The sequence below is a fragment of the Diceros bicornis genome, chromosome 3, assembly GCF_020826845.1.
Source record: "Diceros bicornis minor isolate mBicDic1 chromosome 3, mDicBic1.mat.cur, whole genome shotgun sequence".
Lineage (NCBI taxonomy): Eukaryota > Metazoa > Chordata > Mammalia > Perissodactyla > Rhinocerotidae > Diceros > Diceros bicornis.
In genome coordinates this window covers 63,405,739-63,426,202 of record NC_080742.1, presented here as the reverse complement: position 1 = coordinate 63,426,202, position 20,464 = coordinate 63,405,739, and the positions used below count along the sequence as shown (strand labels likewise).

At 41.8% G+C, this 20,464-nt stretch overlaps 1 protein-coding gene across 6 annotated transcripts in view; it reads left to right on the top strand.

Annotated features, from left to right (window-relative positions):
* The window catches only part of DOCK4 (dedicator of cytokinesis 4), a 435,612-nt gene extending 415,375 nt beyond the window's left edge, over positions 1 to 20,237 (top strand). For 2 of the 6 annotated variants that reach the window (XM_058528478.1, XM_058528487.1), the window contains 11 exons: positions 490 to 666; positions 1,405 to 1,488; positions 4,545 to 4,664; positions 5,016 to 5,137; positions 5,461 to 5,581; positions 6,858 to 6,939; positions 7,111 to 7,220; positions 8,921 to 8,993; positions 10,767 to 10,880; positions 13,659 to 13,720; positions 17,541 to 20,237. In XM_058528478.1, coding sequence (XP_058384461.1) covers positions 490 to 666; positions 1,405 to 1,488; positions 4,545 to 4,664; positions 5,016 to 5,137; positions 5,461 to 5,581; positions 6,858 to 6,939; positions 7,111 to 7,220; positions 8,921 to 8,993; positions 10,767 to 10,880; positions 13,659 to 13,720; positions 17,541 to 17,972 — 1,497 coding nt within the window. In that variant the 3' untranslated portion in view covers positions 17,973 to 20,237. The other 4 variants (XM_058528497.1, XM_058528508.1, XM_058528528.1 and 1 more) reach the window with 4 other exon arrangements.
* Positions 20,238 to 20,464: the final 227 nt, after the last annotated feature.

Here is a 20,464-nt window from a genome sequence, read left to right as displayed (position 1 = left end):
TATGGGCATATGTCCCATCTTCCCAACTGGGCTGAAAGCTCCTTGACATAAGAAGATCTGTAAATGCATCTTTGTATCCGTGGTGCTTTACATTAAGTAAGCATCTAAAAAGGTGATAATAATATGCATGGCCCCTGAATATTTAGCCCTTCAAAAGAAAAGAAAAACAAGTTTTAAAAGACATGAGATGCTTGAATTTTTCTTTTAAGGATTAAATTGATTGTTGCAGTGCTAATGTATAATTGATGATTGCTGATTATCTAAACCACATTTCAACCAATGAGTATCATCACCTTCCCTTTCCAGACCTTATTAATGAATAGATAATTTGTCTTCCACATCCTTGTCTGTTCTACAGGATGGCCCCTAGTAGAGATATTGATGGCAGCCAAAGGGGAGCACAGATAATTCAGAACGTGGACAATCTACTTTGTCTTTCTTCTTGAATGTCACAAAATCCAATATATATTTATGCTCATTGCTTCTCAGGTAGAAATGAGTCCTCTGGAAAATGCGATCGAAGTGTTGGAAAATAAAAATCAGCAGCTGAAGACTCTGATTAGTCAGTGTCAGGCAAGACAGATGCAGAATATTAATCCCCTGACCATGTGCCTGAATGGAGTTATAGATGCTGCGGTTAACGGTGGAGTTTCCAGGTATCAAGAGGTGAGGATTCGGTACTGTTGTTTGAAAGTTTTCAGATGTGATTTCTTAGGGTCTCTGAAATCTGTTTTCAACATATATACTCACATCATATTTTATGTTAATATAAACATATTAGCATGCTCACATAGGGCTACAACTGACACAGTTCTTTTGTTAAATAGAGCAAACATACAGTCATTTGCGATGCCTACTTACTCCATTGCACAATGTGATTTTTTTGAGGATAAAAGTGTGTGTGTGTTCTGGGATGCATAAAAGCTTAAGGGTATCAGGATTATTTAATAAATGTCTACCTAAAATCATTTCTCTGAGCAAAGAGGTTCATGGGCATAGAGAAGTCTGATCTTGTTTAGAAGATACTTTAAGTGGACTTTTCATCTGCCCTCTTAGTTTTCAACAGAAAGGCACAATAGCTTGGAAGGCGAGGCCACCATCTTGGTCACACTGAATCTTAAGGGATTTTTAGGATATAATGCCGAAAAGCTTATTGATTTGGATTTGCTATTTGTTTGTTTCTCCAAAAATACTTATTATACAATCTCTGATCTCCCTTTAACAATCCATTCTTTATATTCCCGTCTGTCCAGCTGCCCACACTAGGAATCACTCTATCTGCCCCCTAAACGTTGTTTATAGTGGTGTCATTTCTTTAAAGATACCAGGTCATTAAAAACAACTGTGTATTTCACTTCCTTTGTGACTCTCCTGAAGTAAACTGACTATCCCTTCTCTTACTAGGCATTCTTTATCAAAGAATATATCTTAAGTCACCCTGAAGATGGAGAGAAAATTGCACGGTTAAGAGAGCTGATGCTTGAGCAGGTAAGGCGGATAGAAGCCAATCACCTTGTCTCTCTGCTGCCTAGATATGTGCTTGCTTACCCAGAGACCCAGCTACGCGGTTTTCTACATTGGTGGTGGAAGTGAAGCCGGCAGTCAAGGGTTATAGATTCACCTGTAATGTACCCCAACTTTCTAATTTCCACTTTTTGTTCCCACTTGGATGCAAAAATAAATTTAACAATGAGTAGACTATGGCAGCCCCTTATAAAAAACAACCTCATGTAGTCTCTTGGAATGTTCTTTGAATGTTCTCTCCCTAAAGACTTGCTATAGGCTTAATGCCGACTTTCACTCAAAATTTTGGGCTCAAATAAGTTCAGGCCAACTCAAAATAAATGAATAGATAAATGAATGAGTGAGTGAATGAATGAATGAGATTCTTACTTAAATGTTGTAATAAGGAAATGGATAATCAATAGACTTTGCTTTAAAACTTTAAAACAGTATCCTGTTTTACAGACTAAGCCTATAGATGATATGATATGGACAAAACTAGATACAATCTCATCATTTTCTGCTCCAAAGAAGCATAGTTCATTTTTGTTTATTTGGTTCCATCAAGTACAAAGAACTGGAGTGAGTAATCTGTTGCCTGCTGTGTCCCTGTTGATAGCTCTTGGCCTGAACATGCTTTGAAAACCTCTGAGGTAGAGAACATTGTGGTTGGAAGCCTGGGTTAAATAGGAAATAGAGACATTTTATACCCATGAAAAATGGAATATGTGTGATAAAATGTGACAAAAGCATGTCTTCCCACTTGATAATACCAAATTTAATAAACACATAAAGCTTGCCCTTTTGGATTAGAAAATGATGAGGTTGTATCTGATTTTAGTTTGTATTTTATGCTCTGTAGGCTCAGTCCACAGAACTTATTACTGGGGGGAGAACAGTGGCCATGGACAAGGGCCGTGGCTGCAAAAGTGTCAGTTGTACAGCTTCTGGAAAAGAGAAAGGAGTTACTTGAAGTTGACCTTCAAGGAAACAGAAAATAAGTTAAGTTCTCAGTGTGGCCCTGGGGGTGATGTAGCTACTAGAAGTGAGCTGTTTAGGTTATCCAGTTCTTGGGATTATGGAATGACTTTAGCCTTTGTTGACTTTTTAAAATCTGTTTTTAACCCAAGCACAGTCCACTGTAAGTGGTTCGCCTCACCTCAGGACTCTTACCTGCTGCATTCAGTCTGACTGAATTCTTTCCCCAGAATTAAAATTAAAAAGGCCAAGAAACCTCTCAAGAAAAATAAAACCAGGGACCCTTTGTTTCCTCTATAGCCGGCCTGTGTTCATGGGGCCTGGTGGAAAGAGCCATGGCCTAGGAAACACTGGATCTCTATCACAGGATGAGCGGTGCAAGTGACCACCACGCGACCCTGGGCGAGTCACATTGTTTTTGTGGGCCCGTAGTAGTAGGGAGTTGGGCTAGCAAGGGTACCATCCTCCTCTGAACTTCTTGAGGTGGTTATCTACAAGATACTTATCTAGTAGACATGGAGATGCACAAGTCAGAAAGGACTTGTTGCTCCAGCTGCTGGGAGTGGTGGCCCTTGACAGACACCTTTGGCTCTCAAGTCCTTCAGGGATTAACTCAGCTACAAAGAGTCCAAGGTCACTACCTTCCTGCATGGCCCACATTCAATGACTGAGGAGGAAATATAAAGCCTGGCCATTTGGGCCCAACACAGCACAACTCTGACAGACCATTAAAGGTCCAGAGCTCCACTGGTGTCGGCAGAGGCTGAGAGGAGTGCCACGCAGCTCAACTTTTTTTGTCAAATCCTGCTTCTGCCCCTTCCTTGAACAGGCAGTGATCCCAAGGGTATTCCCCCATAAACCTCCTAATCTCCATGCCAGAGTCCACTTCTGGGAGAACCCAACCTACAACATTATTTGGACAAAAGGGAGGTCGCCAAACAGCGAGTGTTTAAAACAGAGAAGACGGGAGGCTCCTACACTTAGGTTCAACTCCTCAGTCCCTTCCACTCCTTCATCAGAGATCTGATGTTCCCTTTATGCCTCAGACATACGCTGCACTCAAACTATTCCTTTCAAAGGTGCCCTTGATGTTTATTTCAAGATATTTTTATCTTTATGCAAATGTGCTGGCTGGCGGCCGGTGGGAGTTGCCACAGTCCTGTCCCTTAGGGAAGATGCTGGATTCTCTAACCCCACACTGGGGTCAGTCTTGCTTGACCGGAGCGTTGAGTCTTGAATCTTCACAAGCTGCAAAGATAAAAGACGGTGGTGGTGGTGTGTGATTCGCTTTCCTCCCAGCCTATGAAATTTGTTCTTGTGACCACTTTAGCATAGGGCATTTGTAAAATGTGAAAGACAGCTGCTAGTCAAATCAAAGGAATTAAGCACTACTGAGAGTTGAAGAAAGGAAATGTGAATGTTTATGTTCATCTCTTTTTGGGTCTTCACAGCAGGAAACCCTTTTTTTAAAGTAGAAGCTGCTCCATGTTGCATTATAATAAGTGAACAAGAATAATATTTTTTAACAAGAACAAGAAGCATAGCAACTATTATAGAATTCCTGTTCATTTTTTACTTCCTCCCTGACAGATTTTGAAAATCTGGGGGAGGAGGGGATGGGCACAGAAGAAACCTGATGGAAGAGAGAAGAGTAACGTGGGAAAGGGGGTGCCATCCAGAGCAGAGATCCCTCGGGGAACAGCTCCTGCCCCCATTCCCTGCCCCATCCTGGGAAGTGCAGGAGGGGGCCAAAGGGCCACATAACTGCTTAAGAGGGTTGTTATTACAGATCTAAAATACATGGGAGAGAAACTTGGGGTAGTGGGAAAATCAAGTCTTTGGAATCAGAGAGACCTAAATGCAAATCCCCATTTGTCTTTTACTACATGCAGGATTTGCTGATCCTCAGTGTCCTCACCTGTAAATTAAGGGTTGTTCCTATCTTGTTGGATTGAGAGGATTAGCAATAATGCATGCAAAAATACATGTACAGTGCCTGACCCCTGGCAGGCACCTTGGGAGTTACTCATTAATGTGAATTTTTTCCTTATGTTATTATCAAGGCACAGATTTTGGAATTTGGTCTGGCAGTGCATGAGAAGTTTGTACCACAAGATATGAGGCCCCTTCACAAAAAGCTGGTCGACCAGTTCTTTGTGATGAAGTCAAGCTTAGGGATACAGGTACGTACACAGAGTGTCCATGGGGGGGCAGTCTGACCACTGCCATTTGCTTTTTGTTAAAGGGATAATGAAGTATCCGATAGTGACATCTTTTGGTGTTTCTACCAAACTGCACCATTTTCCTAGGGAGCCCTCAAATATTAAAATTGCATTATCTTCCATTTGCCATGCTCACCTTTTATGAAAACAAAAAAGTAAGTGACAGAAAGCTTAATACTGAAACTTACCTTAATAGCCCTATGTGAAGATTTCATGACAATTAGAATGCATATCTAATATACTAAAATATCTCACAGGTTATTTTGCCCATATAATTACTCTTCTAAAATACTTTCTTTACTACACCTTTAGGAGTTCTCTGCTTGTATACAAGCCAGTCCAGTCCATTTTCCTAATGGAAGCCCTCGCGTGTGTAGGAACTCAGCGCCTGCTTCTATGAGCCCAGATGGTACCAGGGTAATTCCTAGACGCAGGTAAGTCGTATTCTGAATTATCTTACACTTTGGCATCCCCACAAGATGATCTGGAATGATTCTCTCATTCTTTATGGCACAATTTGTCAAACACGCTATTTCTTAATGAAATAATTAACCCGCGAGGCAGCTGCAAACATCTGCCACTGGTAAAACAGCAACAGCATGAAAAATAAACTCAAACATTTGATTATATTGAGGCAAACAGGAGACAACAAAATGGGATGTGTATTTTTTTTCCTTGGGTTTTATACCACGCCAGCATGTGATAAAGTGCAATTCAGAGACTGAGTTAACGACCATTTTTTTTTCCCCCGAAACAGCCCATTAAGTTACCCAGCTGTCAACCGATATTCTTCCTCCTCACTGTCCTCACAAGCTTCTGCTGAAGTAAGCAATATTACAGGGCAATCAGAAAGCTCTGATGAAGTCTTTAACATGCAGGTACTTGATTAGCTTTTTGTCTGGTCGTGTTTATTCCTTTTCTGTCTCAGTCATGAGAGTGTCTGTTCAGTCTGCTGTGCTAAGGAACAGAACTACGAGCAAGAACTTAAGGACAAAACTTTAAACGCTCTCATTGCTATTTTGGTCTCCAAAGTCTACAAAGATGTTTCTCTCAAAACTGTCCCATCCACTCTAAGAAGACATGAGTGAGCACTGGAAAAGCCCGGGCAAGCTGTGCAGGGATTAGCTCTGAGACCTACCTCAGATGTGGTTCTTCAGTCCAGGACTCCTGGAGCAGGTCACCACATGCTCGCTGCCCCTTAGCATTTCTAAGTGGCTTTTTTTCCTTAAGAATACATGGTTTAGGGGCCGGCCCGGTGGCGTAGTGTTTAAGTTCTCGTGCTCTGCTTCAGTGGCCCAGGGTTTGCAGGTTCAGATCCCAGGCGTGGACCTTCACACCGCTCATCAAGCCTTGCTGTGGCGGCGTCCCACATAAAATAGAGGAAGACTGGCACAGATGTTAGCTCAGGGCTAATCTTCCTCAGCAAAAAGAGGAAGATGGGCAACAGATGTTAGCTCAAGGCCAATCTTCCTCACCAAAAAAAAAAAGAAAAAGAAAGAATACATGGTTTAGGGGTCCATTATAAAATCTCTCTACTTTTATGTACATGTTGGGAAATTTCCATAATAAAAAGTTTGTTATAAAAGTAAAGCAGATAGTTTTTGGGGATTTTAGAGTCAGTGTAACTCTTGCAACAAAAAATTTTAGACACTACCAATATGGCGTTTATAATAATTTGGTAAGACTAAGCTGAAGTTTTCCTCACCACTATCTTTGGGAAAGGGGCATAAGACATATTGCCAAATTTGTTCTTTGAACACATTTTTGGAGAAAATGAGAAGGTGCATTCTCTGCCTTTTAGAAGCACTCGCCTGTTTACGTGCCCTCAGCTGGGAGTCCTTCTGCTTGGACGTTAGTCAGGGCTGCTCCGCTAACTGGTCCCAAGTCACAGTATGTAGCTGAAACTAACGTGAACGCGTTCCTTTGGCAGGTCCAAATCTTGGATTCTTGATTAATTCAAACAGGCCTCCTTATCACTCTGAATTAGTGAGATCTTTCTGTATTTCTAAATGGCCTTTTTCTTTCTTTTTGTGTGTGTGTTTATTTATTTATTGCTAATTTGAAAAAAAAAAAGTCAATGATTTTGTTTCAAATGCGTCAGTGTTGTCTGGAGCCTCTGAGTCGTGTATGATAACAGCTCCCATGTATTTCCAGCCAAGTCCATCTACCTCAAGCTTGAGTTCTACTCACTCAGCCTCGCCTAATGTGACAAGTTCTGCTCCATCGAGTGCCAGAGGTCAGTGCCAAGGTGTGGGGTAGACTGAGGATGCTCAGAGAACCTTCCAGCCCTCAGGAGCTGTGGCTTCCGTTTCCTAAACTGTTGCTGCTTCCACAACACTCAAGCCCTCTCCTCCAGACAGGTCCAACACGACCTCACTGACCGTCCTCTCTTTCCTTCTCTTCCCAGCTTCTCCCTTGTTGTCTGACAAACACAAACATTCCAGAGAAAACTCTTGCCTGTCCCCAAGAGAGAGACCATGCAGTGCCATCTATCCAACACCTGTGGAAACCTCTCAGGTAGTCCTTGGGGGACGGAGATACTAGAAAACAAAGAAAAGTCTGGAATTGCTTACATCTCTCTGCAGAAACAGACTGTAGCTGCCAGAGGCCCCCAGCAGGGCTGTGGGAGACAACAAGTCCAGCCGGGTGAAGAGTGACTTCTGTTCTGTGCCTGTTAGGAATTCCTTTGAGCTTATTTCTGATGGAGATATAGGAGTTGTTGCCTGGGCAGTAAAGCTGAGAGGGAAGGGGGAAATGATTTTACCCTCCGTGATCTGACTCTGCATTTCATGCTGCTACTTAAACATTACAAAGGGTAATTGGGTGAATGAGTCGGGGTGTGTGTCTGTACGTATAGCAGAAATTTGGAGGAACTTCTTACATGAGCAGAAGACCCTTGAGGAGAAGCATGGTCTGCCCGGCAGTCTTCCTTTTGGCCTCTGCCTAGTTTGAGAGAGCTGCAATTGATTCCTTTCTGAGGTACCCAAGGGTGCAGGGGCAATTTCTGTTTGCCTTGGCCATTCTTCTTTAATGCATGGAGGACAAGCCGTTGAGTCCTCGGGCGTTCCCTGTGCTCCTCAGGAGTAAGGGAACATGGCCCTCACCTGCTGCCTGGTTTTGGTTTTCAAGTGATCCCTGTTAGTCCGAGTGAGGGCAAGGCCAAGGGCTTGGCCCTCTGAGCACTTCAGGGGCTTTGAAGAGTGGCTTCAAAGTTGAAGATTCATGTGTATCCCTGAGTTTTACCAACTATTTGGGAATAATTTAGGAGCAGAGAACAATAGTTATTTATACTCCAGCTAATTTCTCTGTTTTTCTACACCATCCTGGCAGAAGTCTGTAGCTGCATCTGGAGGTGGATGAGAGCGAGTGGGATTTGGCTTGATTGGTGTGTCTTTGCTGATTGTGTGATCTTCTGGAAAGTCCCAGGATACCTCATCTGCACAACACTGATGTCTCGCAGAAATTATACCTGAGTGCGTTTGGCGGAACCAGCTAACCAGTTGTATTTCCCTTTGCCACTTGATGTTGCAGGGGAATTTCACAGTTTGTTCCATCCGCTCTAGGAGAGCATGTTGACAGCATAGGGGACTCTGAAAACCTTCCTCGATTAGCCTTCCGAGTGTTCCACTTTTGGTAAAATTTGAAGCAGTGTGTATGTTGCCAAAACTTCAATAATACACATTGCTATGGTGCATCTACTTTTAAGGACTCATGCTTTTTCTTTTAGTATATTAGGTAGAACCATGTAAAATTGGCATTTTTGTGTTAAAAATTGTAGAATATTGACCATTTCATATGTTTTAACATAATCTGGATTGAAAATGTGAAGTCCATTTCACTATTTTTTGAGCTAATATTTCTCCTTTAATTCTTACTTGCCTTTCATATTGCCAGTCTAGTATTTGTATTTATAAAGAACACAGAGCTTAAGTGCTAGTTACTACTTATTTTTTCCCTACATTTTATTGCAAAAACTTATTTACCATTTTTATTTAAAATCTAATACAAACTTTTAAAATACTTTGTTCTCTTTCTCAAAACCCAAGGCTCTTCTCCCCTTTTTCCCTTATTGAATTTTTTGTTCCTGGGTTCATCATACACCATGTAAAAATTTATTTTGAAAAAGAAGTTTCAGTAATGAGATAATCATCTCATTTTCTAGAAGGTCTCCATGTCAGCATATTGCATCATAAAAATCGACTCTTTTACCTTTCCAGAGGCTGCTGTTTAATCACATTGGAGATGGGGCCTTGCCACGGAGTGACCCAAATCTTTCTGCGCCTGAGAAAGGTGGGTATGAAGCCAGCCCTTTCATCAGTCCTGGAATGTGTCAGGGGTTGTTTGTCCTCATTTTCCTCAATCTTCCATGTGTCTGTGTGGAAGGCAGATCTCCAGATCTTTAATGATCAGGACAAATTTGCTCTTTAGGGGATTAATGAAAGACAGACAGTCATTCAGGATGCATTGTTTAAAAACTGTTTTCTTGTAGGATTTAACAGCAGAATCTGAACAAGTTAGGAACTCCTCTGTTCAGTGGCTTTGGGTGTCATTCAGTGAGTCACCGAGGCAATTCCTGGGCTTCCTGAAACAAATTTGCCAATTAGGCTACTTGTTCAGCACCATGAAAATAGCACCTTCCCAGATTGATTCCCTGGTCCCACCCTTCGTCTCCCTTACAAAGCTCATTCTGCCAGCTCATCTGTTGTTTGTGGTGACTCAGACACTATTTAAGAATTGCAATCCAGTGCATAATGGAGTGTGCCCTGCTGCAAGGTCACACATAAAATGAGAAACAAACATGTGCAGAACAGTTAATACCCAATTAGCATCAGTCTGTGCAACACAGCAGAGGATGCAGAGCAGACTAAATGTGACTTCCTCAGCTGGGGGTGAGGGGGCTTGCAGCAAGTCACCCATTTGCCTCTCTCAGGGTCAAGCCTCAAAACTCAGAGCTGTCCCACAAGCCAATGAATCAAGAGTCACTAATGAAATGTCCCCGTAAAGTGCACTTTAATTGCCCTCATTTAGAACAGACTGTATTGTCATTTGAGTACACCAATAAATTAACATTAAAACTTTCCTTGGGAGATTGAAATTAGCAAGACCCAAGCCAAAATTATTTTAAAACACAAACTCTGCTTTAATGTTAAAGTCAAATATTGATTTTTGTCAGGAGAACTTAGGAATGGGGTATTTTTCTCACCCCTTCTACCAAAGAAAACCACAAAGCACATTTAAAAGGAACAGCGAAAAAGTATAGAGTGGTAATTCCATCCCATTCAGTGAACACCGTAATTTAAAGAATGTTGAAATCCTAGGCACGTCCATCAGGTGGCAGTGTCTGTACAGGGAGCAAGCTACGGGCCATCTCTAAGACTTGCTCTTATAAACCTCATTGCATAGCGGCTATTTATAACCTTGTGTGTCTTGCCCTTGTTCCTAACAGGGTTGTTCCATGTGTCTGCATCTTACTGAAGCGTGGAACAGGCAAATTACAAAAAGGAATAATACTGTCAGTATTCCGCATTTTTGGGGGGGACATACTTCAGTATAATCAAATGATTCCAGGAACAAGGGTCCTTTTCTCAAAGAGCTGGTCAACAGGGTGGCGTGGCGTGGCTATTCCTTCCCAATAATTCTGCCAAACAGTTGAACTATTAGCATGTCATTGCCTGCCCCCTTTTTGGGTGTCTCTTGTCCAGAAATTTCCACTAAAAACCAAGTTTTAAAATAATGACTATATCTTCCACCTGTTATCCAGCATCTAGAGACATTTGTAATTCTCAGCAAGTTTCTACACTCTAGTGTGGAGATTTGTAGTTCTGTTTGACTGCTTGAGAGAAATAAAGAGACGTGCTATCACCCAATTCAATGTCAACGATAACTGTGAGGTAGGCAATTAAATAAAAGTTTAGTATTTAGGCGGTTTCCTGGCTTTTTTTTTTTTTTAAATCCAGTTATTATTTTTTTTCTATTCTGGATAATTCTGACTTTCTTCTAAAATCTCAAGCATTGGAAGGGCAAAGTGGACGATGTGTTTTTAGCTGTGTTATTCCCTTCCAGCTGTGAATCCCACCCCTAGCAGCTGGAGCCTGGACAGTGGGAAGGAAGCCAAGAACATGTCGGATAGTGGGAAGCTTATCTCTCCCCCTGTCCCTCCAAGACCCACACAGACTGGTGGGTATTTGAAGCATTTGAACAATCACTTTTATAAGATAACTTTTACTGACTACTTCAATTTGTCGTGAATTCCTCAGAGAAAGGTAGGCATTTGGTGTTTGAGGTAAAAACCTTAGTAACTGCGTAATTCATCTCCAATGTTCTCCTTCTTTCCTGAACTTCTGTTACACTAAGTCAAGCAGTGCTCCATTCCTAATAAACCCCACAGACAGATTTTGTAGAATGTTCTCCTCCAAGGCACCATCCTCAAAATTTGGAGAGGTATCCTAACTTTGCTAAGCCGCTAGCATTTTCTCTGTGCTTTGCTTTAACTACCTCTTTCTTATGCTAACTCAGCCACTTTCTTCAATCTTATTTGGAGCTGATGCCAAGGTTTCAGGTTGCCCCTAAATAGGAATTGACTAACTGTAACTTTGATAGGCTTGTGGGGACCAACCGGCCTTGCATCCATAGCTATCTGTTGCTTAGAGAGGTCTATTTTCAAGACCCAGATTTCTCAAAGGGTTGATTCAGAGCACTGCATGCTCTAGGGTGGTGGGAGAAGCAAGTTCTTGGGCGTAATCTCAGACTGCTGAATCAGAATTTCAGTATTTCTGGGGTAAGACCTTAGAATCTGTATTTTACCAAACCTTTCTAGATTCTGACAGCCACTGAAAATTATTCTTAAGAAACTTCCTTTGTGAGTTTTATAGCCATAACAGGCCCCCCTTCCTCCTGAACAAGCCATTTGCTTGGTTACCTACATGTGGTGCAGTCTTTAAGAGAGGCCTATTCTACTCTACTGACTCCACCTATCCCGGTTATGGGGAGAGTCTTTTCAGCACTTACCTGTGTCTAGAGTAGCTTTCTAGCTTTACAAATACAACTGGCCTAAAGGCAAGAGAAAATATGACGCTCTTCATGGGTTTTTCTGGATTGATCATGTTTCATTTGCTGTGTTTTAGCATCTCTTCTTTCCATTTTCTTTTTTACTAAGAAAAGAAAACTGATTTTCTCTCTTTTTAAAATAAACTATGTGCTACCTGGTTTATTCCATACTTGCCAAAGCTAAAAGTCACCAATAGGTTTTTGAAAGGCATGTGAAATCTTTAAACAGAACAGGAAATAACTTTAGGCCTAATTGATAATCTGCATTAGGATATCATTGTGACTGTGGAACATTAAGACTCATCAACGAAGTAATTTGTATTTTATTCATGGTGTCCATATGTTCAGGCAATCTCCACTTTAAACCTGGTTGTGTCCCTAAAGTTAGGAGCTTGAAAAGCATTTTCTAAGGAACAATAATATTGATGGTAGTTTGGTTCCTTAGGTCAATTCAAACTTGTAGACAAGGATACTGATAGAACTATTTTAGGTCTCTGTGGGAGAATGCCTTTCCAGGGAAACATCTCTGGGAACATGCAGTGGGTGCAGGAGCTGCTGTGGAGTTCACAGTGGTGGTGTCAGTGAATGCCTAAGTCAAGAGGAAGAGGATCCCAAGCAACAGTAAATCTTCATTTCAGCCACAGCAGAGGCAGAGATACAGATCCCAGTCAGGATCTGCTTCTCTATACGTACATAATTTCCTTCCATAATCAACACCCACAATTGATGGGATAGGAGAACTAACACTGGTGTTGGAACATGACATGCACTGACAACATGCCCTAGTGTGCAAGAGGGAGACTGCACAACCCCACAGTGTGATGAGGGCCCACTCTCCGTGGTCCCTTAGGACCCAGAGCACGCAGGTGATCTCACCTCTCCCAAGTTAACTTGGCAGGGCTGCCTTCCCTTCTGCACTGATTGCTCTCATGCTCTGTCCTCATGTCATCATCTGTGGTCACTGTTGGGGGGATCTGTAACTGTCTGTCTTTCTTTCCTTCAGCCTTTCTGTAGTTTTCTAATGAGTCACACACCTCACTGTGACAGCTGGGAGAATGGCAGCTCATCACAGAGCAACAAACCCTGAACTCACTGAAACCTCTGTAGGTGGAATTGGGAAATCTGGCTTATGCTCACCGCGTTGATTGTGTCACAGCAGGCTTTTAGAGTGCGTTGTTATGCTTCAGAGAGCTGGATTTGATCCACAAGCAGACACACAAAGCAGTGCCATCACATATGCTGCATCCCAGGTGTAGGGCTTGAAAATCTAGTGGGAGAAACAGAGAGCTCTTCTTTGCCATTATGATGAAATCCGTGGAGTACCACTCCCTGGGGACAAAGGGAAGACCTGAGTACAGACATTAGGGGGAAAGATGGAAAACTTCTCACCTCTCAAATGGATGTGGCCAAGGGTTTTCTGTCTGTTTTGGGAATATTGGGGATGTGGAAGGGAGGCTGGTATAAATGTATTCCCGTGGACCTATTCTGAGCTGCCTAGGTGACCTTGATCTTCCTGTTGCTCAGGCCAAAGTCAGCTAGGCTGTTTTCTGAAGACTGCTCCTTGGCACCTCCCACCTAAAAGCACCTTTTGAAATAGATTAAGCAGTAGAGAAGCACCTGAACTTTGGGGAAATGGAAGGGGCATTGGACTAGTTTGGGGCCCTGTCACGATGGTTAAAGCATCCTGTATGCCCTGGTGACTTTTCACTGATTATCCCATGTCTTGGTGCTACCATCCTTTGAGAGAAATCTGTTTTGGACAGGCATCATTCAGTGTCTCCCCCACCCCCTTGCCTAGGAGGTCCTTATGCCCTGGATCATCTGTATGGGTTTATACACACAGAGGGCATCTGCAGATAGTAAACCATCTGGTTTTTCTTAATTGAAATGCTCTCTCTCTATTTACAGCTTCACCAGCAAGACACACGACGCCAGTATCCCCCTCACCTGCCGGGCGATCTCCACTGAAGGTACAGGCCTTTCTTTAGACTGAGGCTAGAGAGTGGCCCCACGTTCCTTTTGTCCCTGAGACTCATCCCTGGTGCATCAATGAAGTGCTTTCATTTGCACAGACCAGGCAAAGAACACATGAAGAAGGGGTAGAGGAGGCTGGGGAGGAAAGAACACTAGGCTTTCCCTTTGGGGAGCCTCCTCCATGAATGTAGCCATCTGTTCTCAGATTATTAGCCTCATTCTCCAAATGGTGGCAATGAGAATATACAGACCAGAGTGAGTGTATACACTGAATGAGGGAAGAAATATAGTCCCAGTGTATTTCCCGGGACATTTATAGCCTGGTCTTTTGGTTTAAGGGACATCAAAAAAATCACTTTAATTGAAAAACATCAGTGATCAAAATCTACTAAATATTCTCTTGTGCCTTTTTGCCTTTATCATCAGCCTCACCCATTTTGACAAAGCTGAACCCAACTTTCTCTCTTTGAATATTTTATACCAAGGCTTTTGTTTACATTAGAGATACATATTTGATAATGAAAAACAAGGCAGTAAAATGAAGTTAAAAAATTCTGGGGAACAAACTGGAAAGCTTTAAAGGTGAGACATTTGAATTGGTGTGTAGACATAGGCTAGTTAACATCTCTAAACATATAAACTCCCTCATGAAGGTAAAGAAGAATATTTAGTCTCTATCCAAATTGAATCAGACTAGCTGTGAGCGTTGTCAGTACGTATAGAGGTTGGTGTTCAGAGCTGCTGCCAGAGGCAAATACGAGGTTGAAGTGAGTGTTGAAAGAATGATTTTGTACCCTAGTGACTTAGGATTGACACGCTCCATGTCCTTTTGGTTGATGAGATATTTCTAGCTAATGTGAAAGAAAAAGACAAATTAGCTTCTACAAACACAAGAGGGGCAGGTCGTGATCTGATGCATCTGTGGTGCTAAGGGTAGTTGCTGATAGAAATTGAGAATCTGGAAAACAAAACCAAAAAAATGGAGAAATTTGCAAAGAAGTGTGATTTTGTTTGCATTGCCAACATTTCTGATGTAGAAATTTGCTGGTGAATGCAAATTACTTGCTAGTTTTGTTGTCATTCTACAATGCAGCTGTTAATCCTAAAGTACGTGTGACTGCACTTGCTCTGGAAGCCATAAACTGTCATCTTGATGTGATGGGAAGGAAGGCAACATGATGTTTCTGCATCTTTACATTTACTGTTACTCGCAAAGAGCTCCCACATGTTGCTGTGGAATTAACATCTGCATTTTTCAACTTGATTTTGCAGAGTATTAATAAGATGATAAGAAGTCTTGGAGAGTGGTTTTTATTTTTTTGCTGGGAAAGACTTGCCCTGAGCTAATAACTGTTGCCAATCTTCCTTTTTTTATTTTTCCTCCCCAAAGCCCCAGTACATAGTTGTATATTCTAGTTGTAAGTCCTTCTAGTTCTTCTATGTGAGCTGCTGCCACAGGCTACTGACAGACAAGTGATGTGGTTCTGCACCCAGGAACTGAACCCACGTCACCAGAGCAGAGCGCACCAAACTTTAACCACTGGGCCATCGGGACTGGCTCTGGAGATTGATTCTTAAAAAGTAAAAAGAGGGGCCAGCCCCATGGCTTAGCGGTTAAGTGCACACGCTTCGCTACTGGCGGCCCGGGTTCGGATCCCAGGTGCGTGCCGACGGACTGCTTGTCCGGCCATGCTGAGGCCGCGTCCCACATATAGCAACTAGAAGGATGTGCAACTATGACATACAACTATCTACTGGGGCTTTGGGGAAAAAAAAAGGAGGAGGATTGGCAATAGATGTTAGCTCAGAGCCGGTCTTCCTCAGCAAAAAGAGGAGGATTAGCATGGATATTAGCTCAGGGCTGATCTTCCTCACAAAAAAAAAAGTAAAAAGAACTGAAGGGATGAAAATGTTCAACTAGCTACCTAATAGTCCTTGTTAGCAGGTGGTGTATACGATCTCTCTGCAGACCTGCATATGTTCTTACTGTCTAGATGTGGCCTTGTAGCCTATAGCTTTACAAATGGAATTTGAAGAGAAAATGGATGGAACCTTGGTGTTTTAACTCCTGGGTTACATTAGAGGGCACACTGCTACCAAGTTACTGACTTTGCTATGATTAGAATGCAGTTTGCTGCCTTAACTGAGAGTTTTTTCAGCAACTAAATGATGGAGTTAACCCCGTGGAGAAGACTGAAGTTACGTGCCTGATTTTGAACTTGGGGTCTAATTTTTGACAAAAACAGCACTGAATTTAGATTTCTTAATTGGCCATGCTTAATTTTAGGCTCTTGCTAAATGAAGGGATTTGTATCTACCAGCATTAATTTGTTTAAAAAGAGATCAAGGTAAAGTTAGTGTAGGACAACATTTCTCAAAAAGTGTGTTCCACAGAACAGTAAAGTTTTTATAGGCCGTTATGTGATGAACGAAAAAATGGTCTATGGTCAAGTAAGTTTAGAAAACACTGGGCTGAACAAAGTCGCTTAGCTTTCTTTATTGTAAGACCTTAACATGCGAATATGCTTTGAATGCACTCAAGGAGTGTGTAGTATGCAGCATTTCCCAGTGGAACCCTCTTTTCACAGAACATCTCTTAGGACTTGTCTTCCTTAGGACTCCAGTTGGGGGAGTAGCAAATTCAGATACCAACGAGCTAGACAGCTAACATAAATGAGTGAAGGAGGTTGGTAGAACACTATGTGGAGTGGCAGGGACTGCGGTAAACTGAGGGATTCACGCTCCAGCTAAAGGGAACAGCCCCTGCTCAGCTTCAAAAGATTATCTCCGTTAAGAGAAAGTGATCCATTTTTGCTGGAACTGCCAGTTCTTTCTGAAATGCTAGAAATCTGGAGCTTTTTGGAAAATCTTCCTATTTAAACCTGACTTAGCAACTAAGTTTTTAAAAACACTGCAGGTGAAACAGCTGGCATCTCAGGCGAGAGCCTGAGGGCTGCCAGCGTGCAGCACCAGCTCAGGAGTTGGAGCTAGGGCAGAGCGATCCAGTGCAGGGCCTGCGGTGCCTCTCACGCCTTCTGAGCTCTCTGCTGGGAGTCCCGACTGCTCATCCAGCTGCCCTGCATGCTGCCATCCTGTCCTGCAGTTCTGAGCTCATGCCCCACTCAGCTAGGAAGGGGAAATGGCCCCCTCAGAGCTTTTGTTGCCCGTTCCCTAGCTTTCAAACTATGAGACTGATTATCTGCCTCTGAATTTGCTTTCTGATCACTTTTATCTTCTTTCTATCCTGAAAATAAGGAGAAGGAAGGTGGGCAGTGAGGTCAAGTGAATGGCTGGTGGGCCTGGCAGATACTCACCTAATGTATATGTTCATTGTTGAGAATGCCAACACTCAAATTCGAGTCTGGGTATTTGCATTGGTCCGACATGGCTGCCATAACAAAATATTGCAGACTGGGAGGCTTAAACAACAGAAATTTATTTTTTCATAGCTCTGGAGGCTAGATGTCCAAACCAAGGTGTTGCCAGGGTTGCTTTTTCCTGAGGCCTCTCTCCTTGGCTTATAGAAGGCCACCTTCTCCCTCTGTCTTCACGTGGTCTTTTTTCTGTGTGCATGCATCTTTGGTATCTCTGTGTCCAAATTTCCTCCTCTTATAAGGACACCAATCAGATCGGATTAGGGCCCACCCAAAAGGCCTCATTTTTATGTAACCACCTCTTTAAAGGCCTTGTCTCCCCATTCTGAGGTCCTCGGGGTTGGGGCTTCAATGTAGGAATGGGGGGGGCAGTTCAGCACATCACAGTGTTCACGACTCGGCTGTCTCCCCCCACTCCCCCTCTCCTTTTCCACTTGCGCAGGGCTCTGTGCAGTCTTTCACCCCTTCTCCCGTGGAGTACCACTCCCCAGGACTGATCTCCAACTCCCCCGTCTTGTCGGGCAGCTACAGCAGTGGAATTTCTTCTCTCAGCCGGTGTAGCATGTCGGAAACCTCAGGCTTTGAAAATCAGGTGAATGAACAGACCGCGCCCGGGTCAGGGTTGAGCTACAGCGGGCCGGAGGAGCCTGTGCGCAAGGAGAGCAAGACGCCGCCGCCCTACAGTGTCTACGAGCGGACTCTGCGGCGCCCGGTCCCGCTACCTCACAGCCTGTCCATTCCTGTCACTGCCGAGCCGCCCGCCTTGCCCCCCAAGCCGCTGGCGGCGCGATCGAGCCACCTGGAGAACGGGACCAGGAGGACTGAGCCCGGGCCGCGGCCCAGGCCCCTGCCACGGAAGGTCTCTCAGTTATAAGTCACTTTCCCATTTCCCTGCGATGACTTCTTTGCCGTTTACAAGGGAATAAGAAGTATGATAAGAAGACATTTAGTGTAGGCACTTTAATAACTTACTCAGATTTTGTCTTTAAATGAATGGAATTAAAACTTGCTTATTAATATAATGTTGCACAATATTAAAAGTTACTGATCTAAAACGCCAGATGTTACATGAAGTATGGCTGAATTTCATTAAAACGTTTCTCATTTGAAAGTGGTAAATAGTGATAAAGACTTCTTTTGTATCTTTTTATGTTCCCTTTTTTTACGTAGTTTAATCTTAAAACCAATACTGTCAAACAATACGCTGCGTGATAATGTTGTATACTTTTTACTGAATACTTGATACTCCGAGAAAGTTTATTAAGTCAATGCACATCCTAACACAATGGTCTTTACTGTAGAAGATGTCTGTAAATAAGGTGAGATTTCTGGCTCTTTCCGTGAGCTGACTGATCAATGCACATCATCAGAATTAAAAGTTGAAGCAGGATAGTTAGACAAAATACTTAAGGGGTTGCAAGGATTGGGACTAGAAGTCATTTTTGTTCTTGAAACAAAATACTTCTTAAGGTTGCTTTGGCCATTTGACAGCTGTCTACATTCTTAAAACTCTACTTTGTGAATTGGTTGGTAAATTCTTTAGTACTCTGACACCATAGTATCTACTGTATTTCTTTTTAAGGTGCAATTTACTAAGAGTTCCAATCCGGTAGATTAAGCAAATGACCCCAGGAGAAATGTTTACTTGAATCTTGTGCTTCCTTACTTGATCGTTTCCTCTACCAAATTTGTCATTGAAGAAGAACAGATGTTCGTGTATTAAACAGGCACAAATTAATGTGTCCCATTAACAAGAATTCAGGAATCAATACAGGACAGTATTAAATCGATAGCGTAAATGAAGAAAAAAATCTTTGAGAAAATATATTAGCATGATTAAATGGCAAAAGAACTTTCAAAAGCCAAGGGCATTAACTTGCAATCCTGCACAAAATAAAAAATTCTTCACAACTCTCCATTCTTACCAGTGGAACTTGTCTTAGCTCATCCTATTGTCCTTTTGTTGAAGGATGATGGCTGTAGACCGGCTTCGGCTTGAATATTGCAAGTAGCATCTTAGATCTAGATAGGGATGCTAATGCCACAGTTGTAGGAGTGTGAAAAAAGCACCTTGGATGTAGTAATGTATTTTGTATCTTTGTTTTTTTCTTTTACTGACTGTTTATAACACTCAATTGACAATAGATATGAACTGTATTTTAAATCATACTGTTAAATATTTTCCCTCTTTTGTTGGGAAGCTCATTTTAGTTTAACCGTGTTTGTTTTTGTTGATAGCTTACCTGGAAGGCAGTGACCACTTTTTTATATTCCCTTAATGAAACCATTCAGCAGGTATACGCTGTTGAGGCTGGTTATAGAGGTTTTCTATAATAAATGTTCAAGTATTTTTGTACATAACTGGTTAATTTTAATAAGAGATACCATTATGTGTAAAAAAAAGTAAAAATAAAAGCAAACAGTTGTGGATGCAGTATGATTGTTATTATAATTATGCCAAATACTTTATGGAAAAAGAATATTTGTACATATGTGCTTTTAACAATAATTCTGCCATATTGACTTTACAATTTTGAATGTCAGAAAAATTAATATATGTTAAAATATTTATGTTTCGTGAAAGTATTCATAATTGAGAAAAGGAACATATGAATTTTAGCTTTGTATCTTGCAAGTTTTGCAGTTGGAAATTTCTTGAACTAGCTTTTGCTTTTGATGATAACACTGTGTTTGTAATCACATCCTTTAAAATATATATATATAGGAAGCTCCATATTTCTGTTGCTTTAAAGAAATAAAGCCTTCCATTTAAGTAAGTTGACATGCATAAGATAAAGCTTCTCTGATTTCCTTTTCCTCTGTAATTTAATAGATTTGTTGACTAGTGCTTGGGCACAGTATAAATCAGTGTTATTTGCTCTTGAAGCCATTTTTTAAAAAAAATTTTTGGCAATGAACAGTTGAATTTATCATGTGCTTGTATTTCTGAAGCAGCTGTATAGCAGAACACTTCAAGAGATTCTGTTAGCTCAGATGTTCATGTTGGTTGCTGCTGAACGGTAAATATTAAATAAAATTACCTGATTAATCTTAGTATTGCTGTCTTTATTCCTGTCATCGGTATGTCTTTACCTGGAACAGAAGCTGTATAAATCTCCTGGTTGTATCATACTGAAATTTTCAGACTTCTTTGTTGATAGATCCTATTTTTTTTGGTGTTATGCCTTGGTTGATGCACTTCTCCTTACAAAGCTTATTGATGCCATAGAGAACAAAGGTTAAAAAGGTAACAGTATTGGTTAATATCATTAGAGAAGGTAACATTTTACCTGGATGGCTGACCATTAATTGGCCTAACCAGAGCCAATTTTAACAAGTCAAACCATCAAAGTTTGTTTGCATTAG